A 25,463-nucleotide genomic window follows, 5' to 3' on the forward strand; every position below is an offset into this window, starting at 1 on the left:
GTCAAATAAATAAATAAATAAATAAAATCTTAAAAAACAAAAAAGAAAACACGTTTTTGTCTCTCTAACAGCATGCATCCTGTGCCCTTATGTGTTTGCAGCCCTTATGTGACCACCTCAAGTACGACCCTTTACTTATAGCCTCACTTGAAGCGCTTCAAACTGACCCTAGGTCTTCAAGGAGATACAGTCCTCCTTGGCTGCCCTAAAACCATCAGCCCTCTGTGCTCTCCCTGAGACCTACAGTGATGCCCCTGTGGTAGATATGACCCACCCACAAGAATAGCTCGTACCATCTTAGCACACAAGTTCTTCAAGCGCCTAAAGAGAAAAGCTACAGAGTGAGGTCCAGAGCTGTGCACTGGCCTCATTATGGTTGTTTCTCTCCTTCTGTTTCTAGGGTGTGCAAGCTGGCATTACTATGTAACCATGCCGATGCCAGCCTCCACCTTCACGATCGCAGTGGGCTCCTGGACAGAAATGAAGCCAGAGCCCTGCTTGTTCAAGGATCTGGCAGCAGAGAGAGCCCTCTCACCTTCCAAGGCTGACTTCAGGTTGGTATTTGGGAGCTTGCTGAAAAACAAACACTTAAGGGAGCAGTATGATGCATTTATTCCAAGCACTGGGAATGTGAGTCATCCCTGCTGAGAAGCTAAACCAAAATATGATTAATCAAAGCAAGAAAAACCCTACTGGGAGGGAAAGAGAGTTGAGAGGCAGAAATATGGGCATATTGTTTATGCAGAAAGAAAGAGAAAAGAAGGATATATGAAGTCCTCTGTGAAGTCAGGTGAAATATTTTTATGTGTTTGGGTATGTCAACAGAATCCTCAGATTCAACACTTTCCCTCCTATACTTTTTAACTTTGGTTTTCAGTGCTTATTTGGTCAAAAACACAACTTAATGAAAAGGAGTTGCTTGTCTGTTGGATTACTTTGTAGGCCACTCTGCTGTTTAGGTCCCCGGGACTGCTGTTAGCAGTACATTTGTAGGGTCAGCCCTCCTTCAGTGGGGCTAGTCAGCCTGCTCCGAGCTCAGGACACAAGGAAGCTGTTGCAAGGTCATGGGGCAACGAGTAACCTACTGGTCAGGACTCCATTAACTTTGGTAGTGGTTTCTTCTTTTTTCAGAGTGATCGGAGAAAAATCTCTTTAAAGTTTTTAAAAAGCAGCACAGACCATTAGATATTCACTCACAGCCTCCCCACACGTCCAACTGTTTTCTAACTTCGAGAGCCAAAAGGGAGGAGGGGAATGTCCATAGGAGGTACAAAGTGTCCAAATTGTGCATCATTGCATCATGTTCATTCCTAGGACTTTTACACCCAGCTCAGTTTAATCACTTTTCCTGTTTACACAGAGTCACTAGGTCCATTACCTTCTGGTGGAGAAAGCCCAGAGTAATGGTACAGATGGCTAGTTCATCCTTGAAAACCAACTAAGATATGCTTTTAGTACAAATTCCTTTTGTGCCGGTTATATTTTGCCATGTTGCTTTCACTCTTACTGCAGTGGCTGCAGTGACGGTTGGTACTGTGAGGACGGAAAGCCACTGAGCCCTCTCCTATGACAGGCATGTCTTATTGCTTGTGTTTTGCTTTTTGGAGGAAGGGAGGTAGTTTCCACTTCCTGCTTAGTAACTTGCCTATTTTGGACTATCTCCCCTGAGCTATACAGAGTATCCAAGGTTGCTTCTTGGATTTTATTTATGCACGCTTGAGGGAAGAGGAGAGTTGTGGACAGAAGTGACACGTGTTACTTTCATGTGGGGATATTTAATTGCATGTGAGACCCTCAAGTGATCCCTTCCCCTGCCACTGAGCTCAGAATAGGCCTCATTTTGCAATTTTGGGTAGCCCAGATTTCTGCATGGGAAGGACAGGTGCCCTGGAGAGTTACTTGGATCCTCAGTGGACTTGTTATGAGCAAGAAATAAATTTTTTGTTGTTGTTGTTAAGCCGCTGAAACACTGGGGATGTTTGGTATTGCAACATATCCTAGCCTATCCTGAATTGATACAGAAGTCACTGGATGTTTGAAGTCAGGGAAAGTCTTGATCTAAATGTCATCTTGGTTAGTCCTGAGAGTAAGCCTATAAGATAGATAGGCTTTATTATCACAATTTTATAGATAAAGATACTGAGGCTTTAGACAGCAATGTGTCCGTGTTCATATCTCTACTGAGTTTCAACACCTGGATTCCTATCTGGGCTTGACTCCTTACGGAGGTGATTCAGAATCTTACCTGGGGACATTGGGTTTTTTTGTTTTGTTTTTTTAAGATTTATTTATTTATTTTAGAGAGAGTGCACAAGCGGGAGGGGCAGAGGGAGAAGGAGAGAGAATCTCAAGCAGACTCCACGTGGAGTCCGATGTGGGGCTTGATCCCAGGATCCCGAAATCATGGCCTGAGCCAAAACCAAGAGTCGGACACTTAACTGACTGCGCCACCCAGGTGCCCCTACCTGGGGACTTTTTTTTTTTTTTTAAAGGTTTTATTTATTTGACAGAGAGAAAGACAGCCAGAGAGGGAACACAAGCAGGGGGGAGTGGGAGAGGGAGAAGTAGGCTTCCCGCGGAGCAGGGAGCCCGATGTGAGGCTCGATCCCAGGACTCTGGGATCATGACCTGAGCCGAAGGCAGACGCTTAACGACTGAGCCACTCAGGCGCCCCCCTACCTGGGGACTTTTAAAAACTGTGTATGATGTCCATGCCTCACCTGGAGTCTGATCCACCTTCCTACCTGGAGAGTCAGTACCATGACTGAGTGACTGTTACTGATTGAAATGTGTCACGCTGGTACAGACGACAGAAGTTGAGAGTTCTGCCTTTGAGTGTGAAGCAGTCCGTACTGCTTGGGTAGGGTTCTCGGGGCAAAGCCATTCTTTCCTGCTCTGTGGCATAAAGACTTTGCTTGGGGTTTTCCAATTCTTCATGGTGAAGAAGCAGCCTCAGGGCTGCTTGACTGTCAGAGGAGGTGTGCAGTTGAAATCCGTGCGCCTTAGGGGAAGGCAAAGAAAGAAATGTGTTATTTTGTCCTTCTAGCCATATTCCCAGGGATATGAGGTTGGGGAGCGGGCAGCAACCATTTCTTATGTGTTCCTTCTGCTGCCCAGGGGCCACTGAGGTGGCTTTTCACCTTATTTGCATCCATAATTGTGAAGGAGGCAGCCTTGGCCACTTCATGTGGGCATTCTGGGAAGAGATGGCATCTGAAATTCCAGTTGGGGTTTAGGGGAAGGGGATCAGTATGACTCTTTTCTTGTGTTTTCAAGTTTGCAACCAGCTGTGAAACAGGCAGAAGGAGAACACAGGGAAAGTTTTCATAATTGGCCGGAGCTCAGGACTGCTCGGGTGCACAACCTCAGTGGACTTTCTAATACTCCGTTTCCAAGCCAGACAGACTGGCCCATCCAGTTACCTGCGCAGCTGGACTGCTGTTCTCCACAGCACAGGTCCACGCAGGCTGCCTCATGGCCAGAAAGTACCCCATCTGTGGGCAAGCAGATTGGAAAAGAGGAAGCCCAAGAGTGGCCAAGCCGATCAGAGCAGCTGGAGCCAGGTCAAAGGTGCCACTCCAGGGAGGCACATCCTCATGTGGGAACGCGAGGCCTGGGGAATGGAGTCCTTCCCACACTCCCTTCCATGTCTGACATGCTATGACGAAGTTTCCCCTTCATTTATCACCATGCTTGTCCATCAGAAATGTACTGCTGATAAAATAATAGCTTGCATTTGCTTAATCCTTCCCTGGCTACGTGCTTCATGTGTGCTGTCTTTAGTCATCAGAGGGTAGCTTTGTGTTTTTATCCATTAAATCTCTGGCTCCGTGCTTGGTTTGCCAACAAAGGTACTCTGAAGTGCCAACTGCAGTCGTGTTTTCGGTTATGTTCACATCTGGTTCCCTTGCCTTCCCCGCCCCCCTTTTCTACTTCAAACCTTCCTGAGACCACCAGTTCAATTCACGTAAATGTAACTTTTATAGGGGCCTTATATACCACAGGCTTTCATTTGCCTAAAGTGTTCATCTGGGTCCCAGAAATTTGGCCAAAGTATTGGTCACTGAACTTTTGATCACTGTTCATGTGGGCTAAATTATAGGAAGAACATTCCCTCTTCCAGCTCCAATTCCACACGTGTTCCGGCCCACTCTGGGTGAGCATTTAAATACATTAATTAGAAGGCATTTAGGTAAACCATTGAAAGTTTATTAATTTTCTTCGGCTGCAGCATAACCGTCTCCAGCCACAGAGGAATCTTTGTATTGTTTAACCTCTGGAGGCCTTTGTTAAAGCACTGTCTTCACTTTGGGCCCATACAGTTTAGGCACGACACAGAAACTTGGATAAAGTCCAGAGGAACTCAGCAAAAATTATTAAAAGCGTGGAAAATACGTTCCACGAAGAAGAAAAGGCATTGAGGTTGTTCATCCTAAAGAAGGGACGGCTTGGTGGGAGAAGCGGTCTTTCTGAGAGTTGTGAAGTCTATGGAAAGTGGCCTGTGGACCTTGCAGGATGAGGCCCTATTTCTGTATCTTTGAAAGACTAGGAAAGAAGGAATGATATATAAGTCATGGGGGAAAAATACCAATTTCCAGTACACCCTTTGCTATAAGAGAAGCCTTTCCAAATCTCCCTGGCTTGGTGTGATTTCTCCAGCCCTGGCTCCCTGGTGTAGTTCAGCCTTCTGGTTTTTATAGCATATACTGCATTTTGCTTCGTAAAATCCTAGAATGCCCTAAGGAAACCCATCCAGCTTTCAGGCACAACTGCATCATTGTATATATTGACATCATTGTCAACAACTCATTGGGGGCTGGTGCTGGCATTTTGAACACTTGTGATTTTTACCGTATCCAAGCATCTACTCTGCTTGCTAAAATATGTTAATAAATTGTCTAAACATCTTACTGTGTCACTGTACTCATCAGAATTTAAAATTTTTTCTTCCAACAAAACTGTAAACTCCTCAAAGGTAGGGTTGGAAATTTATTCATATGTCTGTACATGGCATACCTTTGGGGTGCCTTGAGTAGAGCAAGAATGCAGGAAATAATTACTAAATTGTCAGGTTGAACGGTAAAAAAAGGACATGCATTCCCAGGGGAAACTTCCAGTGATTCCTTTTGAGCCTATGGCAGGGAAATGTCTGTGTCAGCTACTTTCAATACATCTCGTTCTTGAAACAAGAGGAGGGCTGAAGGAGAGAACCTCTTTAGGCAACTTCCAACCTTGTGATTCTGAGTGAAACGTGGTCACCCTTCTTCCGTGGAGAAACCTCTTGTAAAATAATTTCAGCCCAGCAATCGTAGGAGAGGGAACCAATGTTCTGGTTCCCATCATTTACCAGCCTAATATTTATTTCACCAGTTCTTCCCACTCTTGGCAATATTAATGGGCAACATTGACAAGGAGGAGCAGGAAACCAGAGAACCACAGAGCAGTTGAGCTCAGCTTCTAGAAAAATCCAGGACCCAAATTTACTCAAGAAGATTAATGCAGTATGTGGGGAAGGAAGGTCGGGAGGGAGGAGCTTATGATGACTCACGATGTGATGAAAAGAATAGTTCTTATTCCTTAGGAATGTTGTGTGGATTAATTGGGATAATGCACATGAAATGTTCAGAACAGTTCTTGCCACATAGTAAATATTCAGTAGCAGTTGTGGGAGGAGTTATTGTTTATTATTCTTATTATCATCAGTGCAGATTATTTATAAATAACAAGCATTATTATTAATCTTAACTATTAAAATATTTACCCTGATTATAAGTGTGGGCACAGGGAATAGCGATTTGCAAATGCTTGATTCGCTGATGATACTGAGAGTAGGTTGGAGCAGGCACAGATACAGAAATGAACAGCTGAAGGTTAGTGGGAAAGGAAGCATGTTTGAGTGAATTCTGGCTTCATGGAGGACTATTCATGACAATAGAAACGTATAATATTCCCTCACCACTTCAGGAACAAGGCTGTTGGCGTGAAGAGGGGCGGGGGCCTCATGTGGAGAGTTGCCATAGAATCACAGTGCCAGAAGAAACCTTAGAAACCATTTTTTGTTTTTTTTAATTAAAGTATAATTAACATACAATAAAATGCACAGATCTTAAGTGTTTGGCTTGATGAGTTTTTGACCATCGTTTACACCCTAAACTGATACGCTCCCACACCCAGTAAGTTCCCTCTAATCAATTCCTCCCCTCCCCGCCCCCTGCAGCCATTTTTGTGAGACCATGTTAGAGATGACAAGAAGGAGCCCCCAGGTACTGAGGGGCTTTCCTCACGTCACAGTTAGCCCGTCTGAGAACAGCCACTGAAGCCCAGCTTTCCTGATCCCGATGTCAGAACCTTTGTGTCATCTTCCCTGATGCCACTTCCATTTTTTAAAAAATTTTATTTATTTATTTGAGAGAGAGAGATCACATGCACGTGAGCAGGGGGAGGGGCAGAGGGAGAGAGGGATCTCAGACGGACTCCCCACTGATGCCTGATGCTGGGCTCTATCTCATGACCCTGAGATCATGACCTGAGCCGAGATCAGGAGTCTGACGCTTAACTGACTGAGCCACCCAGGTGCCCCAGCCACTTCCATTTTTATTGGGAACCTTAATGGTCTCACTTACCCGTAGCTTGACTGCCTTAAAGTCCTGCATTTTCTTCCAGGCTTTGATTATGAAAAACGGTGCTAATACACACAGCTGGAATAATCTTCATCCTCCTGGCTAGAGCCGTTCATATCCAGAGAGAATTTAACTCACCTTTTCTCTTCAACAAATTGTGTGGATTTTTTTTTTGTTTTTTGGTTTTTTTTTGAGAGAGAGAGAGTGCGAGCATTCGAGCTAGGGAGGGGAGAGGGGCAGAGGGAGAGGGAGAGAGAGAAAATCCCAAACAGGCTCCATGCCCAGTGTGACCCTGAGATCATGACCCGAGCTGAAATCCAGAGCCAGATGCTCAACAGACTGAGCCACCCAGGTGCCCCTACAAATTGGCTTTTTTTTTTTTAATACCTCCAACTATTCTCTGACCTTTCTTGGCTGCAAGAAATAGTCTGGCCCCATGATAATTTTCTAGATAGGCCGGTGGAATACCTCTGCGAAATTATGCTTTCATAAGTAGAATTTAAACTTATGCCCTAACTTTGTACTGAAGATGCCTCCACACCTCCAGTCTCTCCATTATTTAATGTGCTCTGAAAGTTCTTTAGTAGAGTGTAAGCTTAAATTATTATCGCCCATTATACATCTCTGTAAATATATTAGGTGATTAACTCAATAAATGGCTTCATAAGACCTTTGGGTACTTGTCATTGGGTAGACATTTGCAACATTTTCATGTTAAATGTTTACCACCAGGCACCTGTCCTCACTTTCTCCATAAAGCAAGGGTATCAATCCAGGGGCGTTGGCTAGCATTCGATGTCAGTCATTATATTCTTGCTGTCACCTTATCCTGGCAGAAGTGTTGAGGGGTCTCCAACCATTTTTCTTACCCTCACCCGTGGTGAAATGTCCCACGTGCTGGAAGCTGTGTTCTATGCACCAGGCTGGGGGACGGCGAGGCTTATCTCCAGAGCTGTGTGGATCTCCTTGGGCGGAGCTGGCTTTGGATGAGCGAAAGGCACTTTAGAAATCTGGAGAGGAATTATTGTTGTGGCGTGCCCCTTTTGGGACATGCCAGCATCTTAAGGTTTCTCATTATTCACCGTGACTCCAACAAAAACCCATAGTTAGAATTATAATTTGTCAATTAAAATTAGAGGGGCTTTCCATTGTGTTTGAATAAAGGATGTGTGAACAGGCAAAAAAAATTGAGTTCCCTTTGATGTGGGTTTCTTTGTGTAGATAAGTTCTCTCGAGGTCTGTGAGTCAGGTTCTAGGAATTCTTGCTTGGCTCCACCTTTGACAGAAGAACTGGCAGTGATCAGATGGTACCGGCTGGGCTCCGAACTATTTCCTTAAAAGGTTGATTCAGTTCAATTTGTATCGAAAGAGCACTGGGGAAGGTATTGTTTCAAAAATGCCTCTGTATTCCATAGGAACACAACTTCTGATGGCCTTTAATAAGAGCACCTAGATAACTTTTGAGTAAAATGGATTGTGTTCTTTTGAAAAGTTGAAACCTGTCCTATCATTGGGTTCATTATTCTACCTGAGTCCACATCTTTATTCTAGGAAATTCCAGAATGGGATCCCAAATTTGGCTTTGCACCATCCTTAACGTTCTGAGTTACGAATTGTTTCTGATTTGGAAATTTTTTTCCATGGTGATATTTGAAAAGCACATTTCTAAGGGCAGAAATTTTGCTTTTTACTTTCAGGAGGGGGTTGTTTCATTGCTTTGAGTCTTGGAGGGTTTCCCCCTGTTATTCTAAAATAAGTAGTAAAATCTACTTTCACTTAGTTTAGATTGAAGCTATTCAGTCAATTCAGCGCGTCAGTAAGTATTTTGACCAGTAAGTTTTCACTGCTGCACAGAAACAGCCAAGCCAAGAATTCAGTTGAACTGTCTTGATTGGGAGCCCATGTGAACCACTGTCTCTTAGAAGTTGTGCACGTCTGTGAGAGTTGCTCACCTCCACGGCAACAAGAATAAACCTGATTTACCATAAAGCGCATCTGTTTATTTTGTGTTGTTCCCAGGTATGTTGGCGTTTGTGGTCACACGGAATACCCCTGCCGCTTCCAGAATCCTTCCGCTACCACCCAGGAAATTGTTCCTCATCGGGTCTTTGCCCCAGTGTGCCTCCAGGGTGCCTGTCAAGAGACCCTTCTGCAGCTGGTCCCCCCGTGCCTGTCAGCAGCATACTCCATCCTGGGAACACACCCGTTCTCCAGGCTGGACATCCTCATCGTTCCTGCCAACTTCCCGAGTCTGGGGATGGCCAGGTATGTTGTGCCATGGTGGCACTCGGATTACATGCTTTGGAATGACTTCGACGATTTCTTGCTTTTCCTGAACGCTGTCAGAGCTGCCATTTGGTTAGGATGGTCTGCTTGGACCTCTCATTGCTGCCTTGAGGGAGAGTCTGCGTGTAGATTCCACCACGCGGGAGGGAGCCTTTAGGTGTCATGGGCTCAATCAACTGCCTTGAAAATAAAAAGCTCACGTTGTTGCTCGGATTGAAAACACATTGTGCCCCCAGAGTGATGTATGTTGGACTGTGGCTGATGAGTGGCTGGTTAGCTTAGGTGGTGAGAGCACAATGCTAATGAGCGCAAGGTCATAGCTCTGGGCAGAGTAACACAACTTAGTTCCAGGGCCACGGGCTGCTCACCTAATCCTGACCAGCTGTCTCATCCATTCTCGACATTGGTCACAAGGGCAACGACTTGAGAGCCCCTGTGTCAGAGAGACTGTGGATGGATCAGTGTAAATCCATCACCGCTGCTGGAAAAACAGCTCAAAGCAGATGGCTTACTGGGGGGGTGGGGAAGTGGGGGGGGAGTCACTTGTCTTGCTACTCTTTTTAAATATAATAAGTGCATTATTCTTACTGTTTTCTCAGTTTTGTTCTTACGGAAAATCCAGACACGCAAGTTGAGCCTTTCCCTGTTATTTTCATCTAAAACTCGTTCCTTGATGCTATCGTTCATTCAGTAATAGGTACCTGAGTTTCCCTCAGCATTTTACTTGTTATGCACTCGGGATTTTACTTGGTTATGTTTCTGTTTGAAAATCTTAATCATTAACAGTGAATATGCTTGACTAAGGCGAGGAAGAATAAGCTCATCAAAACACGTGACTTAAGTTTTTCCCTATTAGTCAAGGAAATTCCTGCTGCCAGTTAATTTCCATGCTTTGGAGCAGCTGTTGTTTGTGGTGTTTTCCCTGAAAACTGCATACATTCTGAGTCGAAAAGAACTGACCAGAACCTTTGCTTTTGATCTTTACTACATACGTATACTTTTTAAAGCTGGCTAGCTATTCTTAATCCTTGAGGAGGTCTGAGAAAGTCATTTAGGCTGATTTTTTATCCTGTATTTATGAAGATAATAGAAATGTAGAAACTAGGGTAATTGTCTATATTTGGTAACATGCATCAATATTGTTTGGGATGTCTATATATAGAATTTGTCTTAACAGGGGGGCTTCTTCGGTCCCTTTGAAGAGTCTGCTGGACTTAATTTAAGCAGAATTGTTGGCGAAGAAAGGGTTGTTCATTAAATGTTTCTCATTTGTACCCAGTTTTGAGGGGCTGTATTTATTTGGGAGTCTTTAGCACTTTATGAGAGTTGCAGTTTTTCAGGGCATGTTTGCTAACAGTTCCAAGTTCTGACCTGAGGGAACCAGAGGCGGAGTATTTTTCATACAGAGGACCTCATTTTCTGTAGCTCTTTCCTGACAGCAGTCTGCCAAAACCAGAATTTGTTGACCTGCAGGCCATTCTGTGAAGCCTCTCTTTGCAAGTTTGCATGCCCAAGCAGGTAGGCAGTGGGTTTGCTGCTTTTTGAGATATTTAAAGTGACTTAAACATGCTTAACTCTGTATTTTGAAAGTAAGAAGCCTAAGAACCCTAAGGCCAAATGGTACTGGGCACAAATGTCAGAAAATGTGGTGGCGATAATAACTCAGCAGCAACAAGACTGCTTTTATGCTTAAAAACAGAAGAACCATACATTTAAAAATTTGTGGTTGGTTGTCAAATATCATTTTTTCCCCACTTTTTTCTTTCTTTTTAGACAGTGGAAGTAGTCTGCCCTGGTCTAGATGTTTTCCTGAGCTTAGTTAACTGTTCCCTGTATTTGAGATGCAGAGGGAGGATTATGGTATCTTCCATTGCCAGTTGGGGGTGGGGGGGAGCACTGTGTTTTTCCTAACTGTGGCCTAAATTGATTCCACTTGGCTTGGCTTGACTCTCGCGGGATCCCAACACCTTGAGCCACATGCAACCGAGTGGGGTTTATGACTCAGCTGGCTCCCGGGGCCCTGCTGCCTTATTTATGGTCAGGGCTTTCCTTGGGGCTCTGCAAAAGCAAAGCTGGAACAAAAAATGACAGTCTTGTAGGTCAGCTCTGTACCCTAAACAGGAACAGAGAAATCCCGAGTCTAGTAGGAATTATCCCAAAAGACCTCTGTACTAAAACTTGTCATTGTCTTGTTCATTGTAATGCACTAAAGATCAAAGGATTTCTTGGTAGATTAAATGGTTCTTTGCTGAGTCCACATTTTATAAACATGTATGCGAGATCATAAATTCCATACCTCTGGACTTCTTTAGTGATTAGGTCCTAATCATAATGAATACCATTTTATACCATTGTAGTATTCTTTTTTTGGTGAATGGCATTAAACATTCCCACATGAACTAAAGTGGGTAAATTGTTAGTAACCATTTTGAAGAGTTTTTTAAATTTTTGGATGACATCTGTAAAGATTTCGCTGTATTTGAAATATTACATATCATAGTTTGTATGGATAATCTTAAAACTCTCTCTTTGGAGCCCGATTCTTCTATTTCAGTGAAGTGGGGAGAAACACACTTGTATAATTTGAATGTATGATAATTACAGATCAGCTTATCAGAAGGTAAATGACACAAAGACAACGTTTTAGAACTTGGAATGCTTTTCCAACATAGCAGTAACTAGACCATCTATCAAGACTGCACATCATGGTTTTTGGTCACCTTTTGTATAAGAGGAACCCCCCCGTCCTTTTCTCAGTCACTGTTCCAGGGGAGAGATGCTTTCATTCCGTTCTGATTCTGAGAAAAATCCCTAGTTTGCCTTTAAGACACTACTGACTAGTTGTAGTCCATAATTTTCTCATTCAGTGCGTGTAGGCTTTCTGTTTTTGTTTCCTTTTGCTTGTCCTTCCATAGAGGCTGAGTCTGCCATATAAGGAGCTGTGGAGTGTACCTTTCTTGGATTGAGTAATATGGTGTCTAGCCAAAGATATGAATGCATTTTAAGTGAATCTCCAATGTATAGACACATTCTCTTCATGTTGGTATAATTAGCATTCTGCCATTTTCATTGTGTTCTCGTATTTTCTCAGGTGTCTCAGCTAGGGATGGACTAGTAAGCCTCATTTCCCAGGTATTGAGAAATACATGAAAGGAGCTCATCATCATGCTTACACTCTTTGTTATAATAATAATAATGTTAATGAAATAATATCCTGGAACCAGATTTATGACAGTTGCTTAAAAATTAACACCTCAGTCTTACCTCTGTCGGTGTTTATAATAAATGTTTTGCTTCGCCATTTGTCTTTCAGCAGCTCACAATTACATGTCACGGGGCATAATTAGGTTGGCAGAACTACCTTGCTGACATCCAAATACATTCTTTTTTTTTTTCCTCCTCTATTTGAATTTCAAGAATCTCCTGCAAATCATTTCAGAGCGGTTTTACGTGTAGAGCACCGAATAAAAAAAGCTGTGTTTTCTGTGACTCTACTTCCCTGCTCTACCATTCACAGGTAGCTTCACCCCTGGTTCCAGTTGGAAAATTGGAAAAAAAAAAAAAAAGTGGCAGTGTGGTTGACATTAGGTGACAATTCTGCTTTCACTTGTTTTTCCACTGGTTTCGTCCCAGATTGTTTTGTTCGTCTGTACATTATTTATTCATCTATTCATCCTTCCAGTAAATTTCTATTAAGCACATACTGTGTGCCAGGTAGGATTTAAGATGCTGAGTCTACAGGGGTGAACAAGATTGATGCGATCTCTGTCATCACGGAACTTACATTCTAGTCAGGGGAGAGAACTGTGTACTTAAAAACCAGGACTAAGATGTATGCTATAAACAATAAAAACCAACTCAGTGACAGAGTGATCGTTAGGGTCTGAGGTGGGGGGGTGGTGGCAAACTCTTTTTTTTTTTTTTTTTTTTAAGATTTTATTTATTTATTTGACAGAGAGAGACACAGTGAGAGAGGGAACACAGCAGGGGGAGTGGGAGAGGGAGAAGCAGACTCCCCACTGAGCAGGGAGCCCAATGTGGGGCTCGATCCCAGGACCCTGGGATCATGACCTGAGCCGAAGGCAGACGCTTAATGACTGAGCCACCCAGGCGCCCTGGCAAAGTCTTCTTTAAAGAGTGGCAGGTGCCACGAGACTGAAAAACAGAAAGGAGCCACCCTCGTGAACAATCTGGGAGAAAAGCAACCCAGGCTGAGGGAGTTCAGGTCCAAAGGCCCCAAGGTGGGAACCACTGAGATGGGCTGGAGGAGCAGAAAGAAGGCGTGTGGCTGGAGGGCAACGAGATTTTAGAGTGGCTTTTCTTAGTTCCCTCCTTACACTCATTTTAGGTGCCAGGAGGTCCCATGGTCCCTCAGGTCTTGGGTCACCAAGCCACCTATGCACCAGTATGAGGAGAGCTAGGAAGAGCCACCAAGAAATGGCAGAGGTTGAGTGGGGACTGATGGTTCTGGGCCATCAGGAGTTATGGGGAGAGAGTCGAAAGAGAGGTCATCTTTTCTCGGTTTTATGAGAACCAGCAGTGCCATACCGTCTTGGGATTGGCTAGTTAGAACCTGACTTGGCTTAGCAACTGCTGTCCTTGAGCAGAATTCGCCACTGTGGGGGCATCAGAGTTCCTGGCGCAAGGCCCGGCAACTCTCCCTTTGTGGAGCAGGGAGAAAGCAGTCCCAGGGCACCACGTTTCCCTTCCCTGCTGGCTGCTGGTGGATTCCTTCCCAGCTTTTTTGACACGTGAGGTCACAGGGAGGGAGGCAGTGTTTTTATGTTTGCTCATCCTAATTTTTAAGTTTCTCAAAGGCTGAACAAAAATAGGATTGATAGAGAGCAGAGAGAAATAATCATCAATTACTTAAATATCTTCAGTGTGCTTCACGGCCGGAGAAAGACTGTAAAGCTCCCTATTATACATGGCTTGTTCTAAAGATGTGATTGTGCAATAAAGGGCTTCTGGGTGCTTACACTAGTTCCTGACTATTGCAGGCACAGTTTTCTCAAGTACCCCAATTTGGGGGAATGAACGGTGTGCACATACATGCCCAAAAATGAACGTCACCAGCTTTCCCTCCGCTCCCTCCTCCTGGGGTTAGACAGGGTGTTGTCCTGTTTATTCTTATCTCCCAGCCAATGTGTAATAGAATAAGCAAAACATAACATGCTGGTACAAAGGGCCTGTTGTTTTCAGCCTTCTAATTGTGCTCCTTTCTGCCGGAGAAGGAAGCAGTCATAAATTTCTGTCATTATCTTAAGTAGTAAGGTTTCACAGCTTTGGGAATTTTTCTGTGCTTGTTCTTTGTTAGCTTCTACTTGAATTTTTTGATCCCCCCCCAAACCGAAACTGCCGTATTTTTAACCAGTCCTTTACATTTGGGGGGCTGTGACCCCATGGTTTCAATGCAGGATGCAACCATAGTGATTCTTTCCTTTGGGATTCTGATTGGAGCTGTAAGAGTGCACCTCTCTTTGATATGCTGAGGATTTGGAGGGGCGGTGTCTATGTGTGGGTTTTGTTTCTTGGTTATTGTTCTTTGTCTCCCAAACTCTCAAATTCTCTAATTTCTTTCTGAATGGATTGTTTTTAAAAATATTTTGAAGGGGCATTTTTCCCCCTGCTTTCAAGCGTAATTCTGTTTTTTCAAGTAGGTAGGTGTGAATGATAGAAAGCAGCTCATACCAGCCTTGTCTTTTTCCTGCAAGATTTTCATCCTTTGTTTACTGGCACCCCCTGCCACTGCTGTAGTGATGAACACGTGGGTGAGTAGTGAGGGCCATGCCAGGAGGCTGAACTCCCAAACATCCGCTTTGTCACTTTCTTTATGTTCATATCTCCATTTCATTTCTGATCTCTATTTTTCTTCTTGAGAAAATTATCTGACTTTGTTTCCCTCTTACCTTATAGAGAAGGTTCTCCTGTGTTGTAGTTCTTGTGTTTTTCTTTCTTTTTTAAAGATTTTATTTATTTATTTGAGAGAGAGAGAATGAGAGACAGCACGAGAGGGAGGAGGGTCAGAGGGAGAAGCAGACTCCCCGCTGAGCAGGGAGCCCAATGCGGGACTCGATCCCGGGACTCCAGGATCATGACCCGAGCCGAAGGCAGTCGCTTAACCAACTGAGCCACCCAGGCGCCCCAGTGTGTTTTTCTTTCTTGAAACAGAAACTGGTATTCCTAAGGTCACGTTCTTCTGGGACTCTGAAAGCCCTTGGCTTTAGTTTTGACAATACCAGTTTATACTGAGAGAGGCAGGTAGCGCGAAGGTGTACGTATGCTCCATTCTTCAGGGCACAGGTGCAGGAGGATCTATGATGTCCCCACATCATGTAGAGCCAGCAAGTCGGAGAGAGATGTAGAAAGGCCTCATCCTTGGATGGCTCTTGGAATCTGGGGTTCAGACTTAAGCAAGTGTTTTATATAACCCTCCGTGAGGTATATGTATTTGCTTCAGGGTCTGTCCATGGAAATCATAGTGTCATGGAGTCTACCTGAAGCTCAACATTCACTGCGGGCTCATTTTGAGGCAGCCACAGAATCTGGGTACCAGGCAAATTCCTGGATCACATGAGTATGCTGGGGCCAGGCTCGCTCTCTCTTTCTCTCTCTTTCTCTCTCTTTCTCTCTTCTGTTGGAACAATAGCAGCGTGAACTCACAGCTTTTGGCTTAGCCAGAATCTTCTTGCCATCAAACAGCTGCGCTGCTTGTCAGACCCAGAAGTAGCATTTTATCATCATTACGCCATGATTCCTCACCCTCTGAAAGATTACGCTTAAGTGTTTTGTTTTCTTTGAACTGTTCTCCACACACATAGACTGACAGTCCTACCTTCACAGAACACTGCTGGGCCATCCTTCAAGAGGAGTTGTCAGGCCTTTGAAAGGCCTTCCTGAAGCAATCATCCCTCTGCCTACATTTGTAATCTTCTTCTTTCCATAGGCCCCTAATCTCTTCCAGCCCTTGAGCCTGAGATGGCCAGTCGGCACTACCTTTCCCTTTTTTCCATTGCAAAGAAAAGCCTTTTATTTTTCTCCCCTCCCACTTACTTACCCACAGAAGCATCATTACTGAGTAGAACATCCACTCCCTGGGTGAAAAAGAACAATGGAATTCAATGTGCAAAGTTGCCTGAGTTTGAATATTCCCAGTCTTGCAGGTTCTCACTCCTCAGACCACTACACAGAGAGAGCAAAATGCTACCAGCTTCTGGACCGTGTTACGTATATACGTGGGCATGGAGCTGTGTCCGTATCTCTTTGAAGGCTAGACTCCTTTGGGGGAAACACCAACCCTGGAAACAGTCCTCAAGCAAGGTACAATGTATGAATAGCTCTGCTCAGTGGGAACATAGCCTATGTTGTATTATAGCCAATATGCACCTGGAACCCACCGACATCTGAGCCACAGAAGCCTGTGTGCGTAAAGTGGGTAAGAAGTTGCCTTGTCGCTTTACCCCACCCCTGAAATGTAACTGGAAAAGGGTAGCAGATACCTTTTGTTAAAAAGTAGTGTTCACGTTAAAAGGCCAAAGATGTAAGGAAGCGCTCGTTTAAAAAATGGATTACTTTTTAAGAAATTGATTACTTTGTAGGATTTGCAGGTATATGCAAAAGTTCACCCTGACTTAACCCAAGTGGAGCTCAGAGGAGAACATGTTATATTTCTTGGTTAACTAACCATGCTATTTATAGAGGTGGCTCCTCAGAAAGTCTAGACATTGTTCCGGGAAGACAGAATGCCAAATCTGCCCTTCACTTTCCCAGTTAGCTTGCTGAAAATAACCACCTCCCCTTCTCACCATAAAATGGAAATCTTAGAATTCCATTTCAGGAGAGTGTGAATGATACTTGGGATCCCTGGCAAGGGCTTGGGATGGGCAAGGAGGAGAGGGTGCTCTTGTGATCCTGGGGACCCACCCTGGGCCTTTGCTCCCTGGAGGCCAGTTTGCTGAGTTGTGGGGACTGTGATTGGCAGTCCTCATTTCTGAGTTGGTCTCCTCCAAGAAGAGACCCTGAGGACCTACTCTGAGAGTGAGCCAGCTGCAGGTTCTGGCTTTTACCATACATGTGCCATTTGTGAACATCCTATGGAAAGCTGGCATTTGGAAAGGCCTGGATGGGCAAAGCCCATTTGTTCGGTAGATGTGTATCAGTGGGCAGGTGTGATGAATGCTAATGATTCTGTGGCTGCAAGGAGAGAGGAGACCTAAAGTCTGAATTAGGGTTTTCTACAGCAGGTTCCAGGGAAGACTAGTTTTGTGGAATGTTAATAATGTGGGAAAAGGAACTGTGGCTTAATTAATTGAGGAAATGAATGGATTAAACAGAGTTAAAATGGAGTCTTTGCTGGAGGACTTCTAAGAAAGCCTTTAAGATCCTTATTATCCTGATTTATCCTGGTGTGTACGTGCCTATTGAAGACAGGGCCAAAAGGTGCAGTATTCCTCTGTATGCCGTGCCCAGGGATCCCCCTTGATAGTGTGCATTCCATGGGACCATGATGGTCTCGAAGAAGCCACCTCCTCAAAACAAACCTTTGAGGGGTGCCTGGGTGGCTCAGTAGTTGAGCGTCTGCCTTCGGCTCAGGTCGTGATCCCGGGGTCCTGGGATGGGGCCCCGCACTGGGCTCCCTTCTCCTTGGGAAGCCTGCTTCTCCCTCTCCTACTCCCATTGCTTGTGTTCCTGCTCTCACTGTCTCTCTCTCTGTCAAATAAATAAATAAAATATTTAAAAAAAAAAACCTTTGACAAGTGATTCTATTCCAAAATATCCTGGAGTCCATTATGTAGCCGGCTGTGGAATCCACCTTTCATTGTATCAGGGTCACTTGAAGGCCTGCCATGTGTCAGGCCCTGGCAAGGGCCTTGCTTTATTTAGGGTGAGGAAGACGGGCCCACAGCTCAGTGCAGGAGGCCCCACGCTTTTCTGATTATACATCTCTTTTTGAACAGTCACCCCCTCCATATATTTATATGCGTTTATAAGTTATATACATTTAGTACAGTGTTAATATACTGGGTATACTAAAAAATACAAAAATAGAAATTTAGAAGGATGAGAAAAAAATATTTTTAAAGACTTACTCATTTCTTAGAGCACAAACAGAAGGGGCAGAGGGAGAGAGAGAATCTCAAGCAGACGCCTCACCTAGCCCAGAGCCTGACACAGACCTCGATCCCACGACCCCGGGCTCAATCCCATGACCCCAAGATCACAACCTGAGCCGAAACCAAGAGTCAGACGCTTAACCTACTGCGCCACTCAGGCACCCGGAGGAAAAAAAGTTAAGAATTTCTACCTCTTCATGCACCCCAGTGGATAGGCTAAGAACCCTGGGATCCCTTGAACCTGGGTCCCACCACGGAGACTCTGATTCAGTGGGTCAGCAGCAGGGGCTTGGCATCTTGAATGTTAACACATCCGTGCAAGTTCTTTTGTTCCGGTGTTAGAGAGCAGTGTGTTTGGTGGGGACTTTGGGGGGGGGGTGCATCTCTGAACAGGTTATCTCCCGGGAACTCTCAGACTCCGTACACTGCCATCTTCTCTCAGGTGAGAATGTCAGACAGAGGAAAGAGGATCTAGGAGAAGCTCCGTGGTGATGCTCCCTGCTTGTCTGTTACTCCTAAGGAAGGTGTGTTCCCGAGGAGCTGGGCCCAGTGACAGGCCGGGATCCTGGGCAGGTCACTTGGCCTCCCTGGCCCAGTTTTCGTCTTTGAAAAAGTAAGGGGCTGGTTTGGAATCGCCTGCAGAGTATCTTAGAACTTTAACATTCTTTGATTTATTTAGGTTTGAGTTTTTATGTTGAACAGGGGTGGAGGTGATTCAATTTCATTTGGCAATTTACATCCACATGTATTTTCTTTTTGATGTAGGAGCTAGTTAGATCATAAGCCTGGGATTTTCTTGTACTCCTTGGGCAGTGTACTCCACCTAGGCAGCAGTGGGCGTTTAAATTTTAGGCCCGCAAGCAGAAGGTTCAGAAGGGGCCTCTCTTACTCCTGGTTAATTGCAAAATAAACAGATCTCAGGGGCAAGGGCCCCTTCCTTTCATAATAACCGCCTCTGCTCAGTGCCCCATCCATGCAAAACAGCATTTCCAAATAGCACATCAGGAGCATGCTCCCTGGATGAAGGCCTTCATCCTCCAGCCCAGCCATTTACAGCCGACACCCCCCCTCACCCCCTCTGAGATGGCAGCTAACTTTTTCCCCCCACCCTGTTTTTAGCCTCCAGATACCTCCATTTGCAAGCTAATAAGTTGCACGTACATATGTTTGAACAGTTGTCAGGCTTGTCTGCTGCTCAAATTGTGCTTTGGTTTAAAACAAACAACAACACAGAACCCAAAGGAGGGGATGGATGAAGACATTTTAGTTGTACCTGCAGGTGGTGTTGTTTTGACCTTGACAGTCAGTTTTAAACGACCTGTCAAGCACCTTTGTGTGCTCCTGGGCACACCCACCTGGAAGATATTATATCCCCTAAGCTTTATGTGCCCCAGCAGGCAGGCACCAGGTCCCTGGATTTTGTTTTCATCGATGGAGGGTTAATGCATGCATGGCAGGACTTTACGGAGAGGGGCCCAGCTACAAACGCTGTTTTCATTTAATTCTGATTTCTCTTCTCCCTTGGCTTAACCCTCCCCGCCCTGAGGCTCTACCCACCCCCCATCCCCTCCAGACTCCCTCCACCCCCAATCAGCCTTCCCTGCTCTCTCACCCCTCTTTGGCTTCAAACCATTTCTTTCTGGCTTTGATATCTTCTTGCAGAGCTGCAAGCAATCAGGAAATTATGGGCCCCAGAGCTCAGCAGGGCACACTGCCTGGTAGGGGGCTCAGGCCCCAGGCCACCGCAGAAAATCGGGCCCAGAAAGCCTGCCAGCCTCCAGGACCCTCCAGGACCCTCCAGCCCAGCCCCTTGCCCATTCTGGTAACCAGCTTCCCTGGGGTAGAGGGGCGGGGACACCTCATCAGCTTCAGTGCTGTCTGGGGAGACACGTTTGGGAATGATTTTGACCTTAACCTATGTGGTCCGGGGTCACCTCTGTTGCAGCTGTTTGAAATTTATCTTTTTCAACTTTGAGTCTGCCCTCTGCTTTCTGAGCCATACATAGTGGTGCTGGAAGTTGGGGTGAGCAGAGTGAATGGACAAACGCAAGGAGCCCGTTGGATTCAGCCTCGTGCCTGCCAGCGCTAGGATAGTTTCAAGTTATTCGAGGATACAGATGAGGGATTTACAGGAAATGCCTCTTCCTTGGCATCCATGTCTAAGGCCCCAAGTTGTTGAAGGAAGTCTGTTCTATATTTCTAAAAGAAGAGGTGACAAAGAAGGTGCTTGTTCTTGTGACCAAATGTATATCTTATCACTCTTATAATATGTCCTTCAAGGTCTGAAAGAAACAGGCCCAGATCTAGCCACCTAACCGACTTTGCCACCACCAACTCTGTTCACAGAGGTGGCCGGAGGAAGGGGGTGGGGCGGTCTCAACCGAGATCTGACTCAGGATCCAAGAGGAGACCAGTGCTGTCAGCCTGTCCTCCTCAGCCCCAGGGACCCTTCCCGGGCTGTGGCAGTGCATCACACTGCCTCGCTCCTGGGGACGCACACCACACGTACTTCGCGCACACTGCCGCTGGGGCACCTCTGTACTAGAACCTGGTTACTTAAGATTGGCACAAGTCCCTCCCTGGGATTTCCCAGTTGAGAATGAGGGGTAGAGGAAGCTGAGGAGTGTGTGGTTTGGGAGTGACTGGACCGGGTCTCTGAGAATGGACGAGAAGCAGAAATATGGGTGAGAAATGGCTTTCATGTTCCCTGCTCTTCCCATGGGTCTCTGAGCCCTCACACAGGGCTCTGTTTGGTCCAAGCTGTTTGAGGTGGGTTTCTGTCGTTAACACCCAGGTTCCTGACTAATGTACAAGGGCTCCTTCTTTTTTACCTGTACAAACAAAAGCAGCATTAGACCTTAGGATTGGAAAGAGGAGTCAGGGGGCGCCTGGGGCTTAGTCGTTAAGCATCTGCCTTTGGTTCGGGTCATGATCCCGGGGTCCTGGGATCGAGCCCTGCATCGGGCTCCCTGCTCAGCAGGAAGCCTGCTTTCCCCTCTCCCACTCCCCCTGCTTGTGTTCCCTCTCTCTGTCAAATAAATAAATAAAATCTTTTAAAAAAAAAAAAAAAGAGGAGTCAGTGGCTTTCAACTACTTGGGATCCTTTTCCTCCCGACTCTTTAGTGGCGATACCATGTGATTACAGCTTGCAGAGGGTCTTCATATATATTCTCCCTTGTTTGAACCTCCCAGACAAGCTCTCAGCCCTGCCATGGCCCAGCCTCCTTCAGGACCAGCCCTGCCATGGCTCTCCCCATGGAATCCCTCCTACTCAGAGAGGCGCTCTGCCTAGCCCCTGCCATAATTTTCCATCCCCCAGGCAGGGCAAGCTCTGCTTTCTGTTCAGCCCAGTAGTTTATCTTATGGGGTGATGAGTCTCAGCAGGTGCTGACAGCCAGGATCAGGGCCTAGGCTTCTGTGACTCTTGGCCTCTGAGGCGTAGGGCAAGTGGATTCTAATGATGGGTTGTTTGCTGGAGCTGAGGAGTAGAAACCTGTAGACCCATGCATGCGTGAGTTGTGAGTGAAGCAAGGGCAAGCCCCAGGCAACCGAGTGCACTTAATATCCTTTCCTTTGGTTTATTTCTCTGTTAGTCTTTTGAACCATCGTGCTGTTACTGCGTGCTTTTTTGGAGCCTGTATGGGTCCTTCCACCCCTCGGGACGCCATGTGAGATGATGGAAAGAGACACAGGTTTCGGAGTGAGAAAGACTGGATGTTATGCAGCTGTGCCATGGACTTGTGAAACTCAGCCCAGTTACTCATTTGTAAAAATCCCCAGGACCGCTCACCTCCGGGACTCCTGTTTGCATTAGATACGATCATGTGAAACATACCTGCCAAGTAGTAGGCTCTTGGCAAATATTGGTCTCTTGCTTCAGTAGGCTTGGAGAAATGTGGTAGTTTTGTGGATCAAAAAGCACCTAGGATTGGCTGCTTATTAGCGTGAATCACAAACTCTAAGGTCCCAGCAACCCAGAATGTCCAAGATTCTCTGAAATAATAGCTCCAGGGAGAAAATAAAAATAGGTGTGATAAGTTACCATGGTAGCATGAAAACATGAACGGTTTGTTACGAAAAGTCATTGAGTCCAGATTACTCAGACTGTACAAATGGAATTTCTCAATTCAGTGAAGGAGCATTTTAGAGTAGCACCTACATTCTTGTTAGGTCTTCCTTCAAGGATGTAGCTTGAACTTTAGTAGTTTACATACTAACTTTTCTTACCCCCGCCCCCCCAAAAAAGTTGAAGAAGGCAGCAGAATAAAACTACTGGACATCTTTGGTTCAGGTCAGATTCATTTCTTAGTTCCTTTTCCACATCTAAAAGAAATCCTGGTCATCTGGGGATTTGGGATACCACCTGAACTCAACTGGACTGTCCAAGCCCCCCGGGGCTCTGGGTCCACCACTTGGAGAAAGCTCTGTGATCTTGACCTCTTTTCCTGTCATTTATGGATCAGAGATGGAGTCCTGTCCACTCCTGAGGCAGCTGTGTCTGGTCCGTTCTTGGTGGTGTCAGAGGCATTATCTGACCTGTGCTTAAAAGGACTGGGTGATGGAAGCTTCCAAAAAAACCCTGTGTCACCACACCTGCCGCTTCCAAATGGAGCCAGAGAGGCCCCGAGTCAGAAAGAAGGCCAGGATGGAGGGGGGCGAGCAGCGGCAGGGCGGGGTGACGTCCTGCTCTGCTCAGGCTGCCTTCCCAAGGCCCCTCTCCCAGAAGCACACACAGCATTTGGTAAATAGTCCCCACCTGGGTTGATTGAGATGCTCCCATAGGCCAGAATGGGAATGGCTCAAGACACTTTTGCAGAGTAGTCAACCTTAAAGGGCCTTTGAATCGTAAGTTTCTTTAGTGAAATTGTTTTCTATTTTTGTTCCTTACCTCTGTTCCCATCTACCTTAGTCTTCATTCCTTAGGTACTTTTATTAGCTTTTTATACAACTTCCTGTGTCTCTTCGTGCAAATGCAATAATAAATACCTAGTAAAATGATACAGATTTTACTCCTCCTCCCTTTTCTTACACGAGGCAGAGCACACACCCTGTTTACTCTGTGCTTTTCACCACTTAACATTACATCCTGGGCTTCTTTTTACTGTTAAGTCTTAGTGAGTTTTCTCTCTCTTTTTTATTTAGTGGCATGGTGTTCTATTCTGAGGTTGTTCTCCGTTTATTTTTCCAAAATATGGATCTTTGAGTTTTCCCCCCAGTATTTTACTGTTGTCAACAATGCTGCATGGAGGACTTGGAGCATTTTGAGGAGTTCGTGAATACACAAAGCTTCCGTTAATGTACCTGCCCGGTCATGGGAGTTAGGGAGGTGCCTGCCTCTTATTTATCCCCCACTAGTGCTGTGACGACAGGTGGAGTCACAGGACATTCCTGTTGGGGGACATTTCAAAAGCAGTTGAATATCCGCAGTTCTGTGTGGCTCACCAACACGTGGAGGAACCTACGTGTGCAAAAGCAGGGTTGGAAATAAGAATAGTCAGTCTTCACCCCAAACCTAACATTTCATTGTGAGGCTCTTGCTCACTTAGATCCAAGTCTTGTCAAAGTCACACGATGGGTGATCCTCTTCTCAGTGTTTGGTAATGATGTTGTTCTTCAGATTTCTTAATTTCAGCAATTGTGAAGTTGTAGTCATCCTGTTCTCAGTAACTTCGGAAATTTAGAGGGAGCCTCTTTTTTTTTTTTAAATGAATGTACATATTTGACATTTTTAAATAGCATTAAGAAATGCCATTTATTTTTCTGGCTAAGAGAACTAAATATTACTGATACAGTTTGGGCTATTGGTTTTATTTATTTGGGTTGCGCTGTGGTGTTGAGTGAGTGGTTGTAGCTGGTCGAGGGACCCGCAGCTGGGCTTTCAGCAGCCGAGTGTTTACTCCAGAGACTTGGAGGTGGGCAGGCAAGAGGCTGAGCTGAGCCCAGGCCAAAAGGTCAGCAACCAGTCTTCCAAAATAATGCCGCTGTGCAGGCTTCAAATCAGAAAGCTTGAAAGAGGAAAAGGGAAAATATTCTTTAACCTCCGTAGAGAAAAAAATGAAGGGGGGAGAGCTAATGTTGTCTCTTTTAAAAAAAAAATAGGGTGTTGAGAAGACAGAGATTTTTAATGGTTTTAATCCTCAGACTTGGGCAGAAGGCCAAGCATGATCTGAAAACAGAAAAAGTGGAATGAAATGCCAGAAAGGGAAGTGGAAAGTAGTGGGATATGGAAACAACTAAACGTGACCGAATTTCTAGGCTTCTCAAGGAATGGGTTGGATTGTGGCAGAGTTGCTGAAACATTTTTTTTTTTAAGTTCAGATGAATGTCCATATGCCACCCCCCACCTAATTGTAGAGCATATCACCCCAAACTCAATTTTAAACAGTAAGCAGAGCCTAGGCTGCTACCCCATTATGGTTTCATGTTGGCTACAATAATCTAATTTTTTTCGGTGACATCAATGGGAGGTAAGCAAGGGACGTGATTTATCTCAGCTTTAATAAGGCATGACACTAAAGAACAAATTCGGAAAATGTTCTTTATCAGCATAGCAAATAATTTTTTTTAATCTCTAAAGGGTAACCATTTTAGTGGATACAAAATTAATATAAGCTGTAGGCCTTTGCACTGTGTGTGTGCAAACACACACACACACACACACACCCAAGCATTCAGCCTGTTGACCTCCCTGGTACATACTCACCAGAGATACACACACAAAATGCAGTGATCCTGGTTTGGCAGGACAGTTATTACTTAGGGGGAACAGACAAAGAGAGCCATTGCAGAAGGCTCAGAGGCTCAGAGAGTCCCGTGAGGGGAGTTGCTGGTCATTTGTGTCACTTCCCCTACCTGGCAGGACCCTTGAACCCCTTTAAGGATGTGGTGATCTTGTTAGAAACTGAAGCAGCAGATGGAAGGTCGTTTTTCTTGTGCTTTCAAATGGATGCCTGATGTGATGGGAAATAGACTTGTGCTTGTCTGACTCTAAGGCCAAAGGAAATGACTCTTCATAAAAAGAAAATTATAAGGAAGTCCTTTTTTATAGCTAACCCTTGCTCCTCTTGCTACAGCAACATACCTTCTCCCATGGCCCCACTCCAGCAGCAGAATAGCTGGTCACCCCATGCTGAATAATGGGGTGCTTTATTGCTTATTTGGTTTGTTGCTAAGCCTTCCAGCTTTGGCTTTTCCAGGCTAGATAGTCCTGACAGTTTTGAGCTCGTTTTTATGGTTTGTTTGCCTTTTCTTTAATCATCTCACTTGCGTTCTTCTGGATCACTTTCTAATTCTCTTCATTGTCCAGAAATTGAAAAGTCCAAACCAGGCACAGGAAGCTGCAAAGGTGTATCTCCTTGATGAATAGAGGATCCGTTTATGGAGCACTTAATTCTAGGCCCAGCACTGGGCTGGGGACATTTTATGGGTTGTCCCATGTAAGCCT

General features: G+C 45.1%; 1 protein-coding gene across 22 annotated transcripts in view; it reads left to right on the forward strand.

Annotated features, from left to right (window-relative positions):
• AOPEP (aminopeptidase O (putative)) overlaps positions 1-25,463 on the forward strand; it is a 354,373-nt gene that overhangs the window by 67,908 nt on the left and 261,002 nt on the right. For 20 of the 22 annotated variants that reach the window (XR_010407860.1, XR_010407861.1, XR_010407862.1 and 17 more), the window contains exons 4-5: positions 401-554; positions 8,640-8,885. Coding sequence is in view for 10 of the 22 variants with exons in the window: in XM_064579971.1 (XP_064436041.1) it covers positions 401-554; positions 8,640-8,885 (400 nt within the window). In the remaining 12 variants the exon portion in view is untranslated. The remainder of the gene's footprint in view (positions 1-400; positions 555-8,639; positions 8,886-25,463) is intronic. The other 2 variants (XR_010407869.1, XM_064579978.1) reach the window with 1 other exon arrangement.

The sequence above is a fragment of the Mirounga angustirostris genome, unplaced genomic scaffold (assembly GCF_029215605.1).
Source record: "Mirounga angustirostris isolate CCGP_5_RB_7025 unplaced genomic scaffold, mMirAng1.0.hap1 SCAF_15, whole genome shotgun sequence".
NCBI classification, from domain to species: domain Eukaryota; kingdom Metazoa; phylum Chordata; class Mammalia; order Carnivora; family Phocidae; genus Mirounga; species Mirounga angustirostris.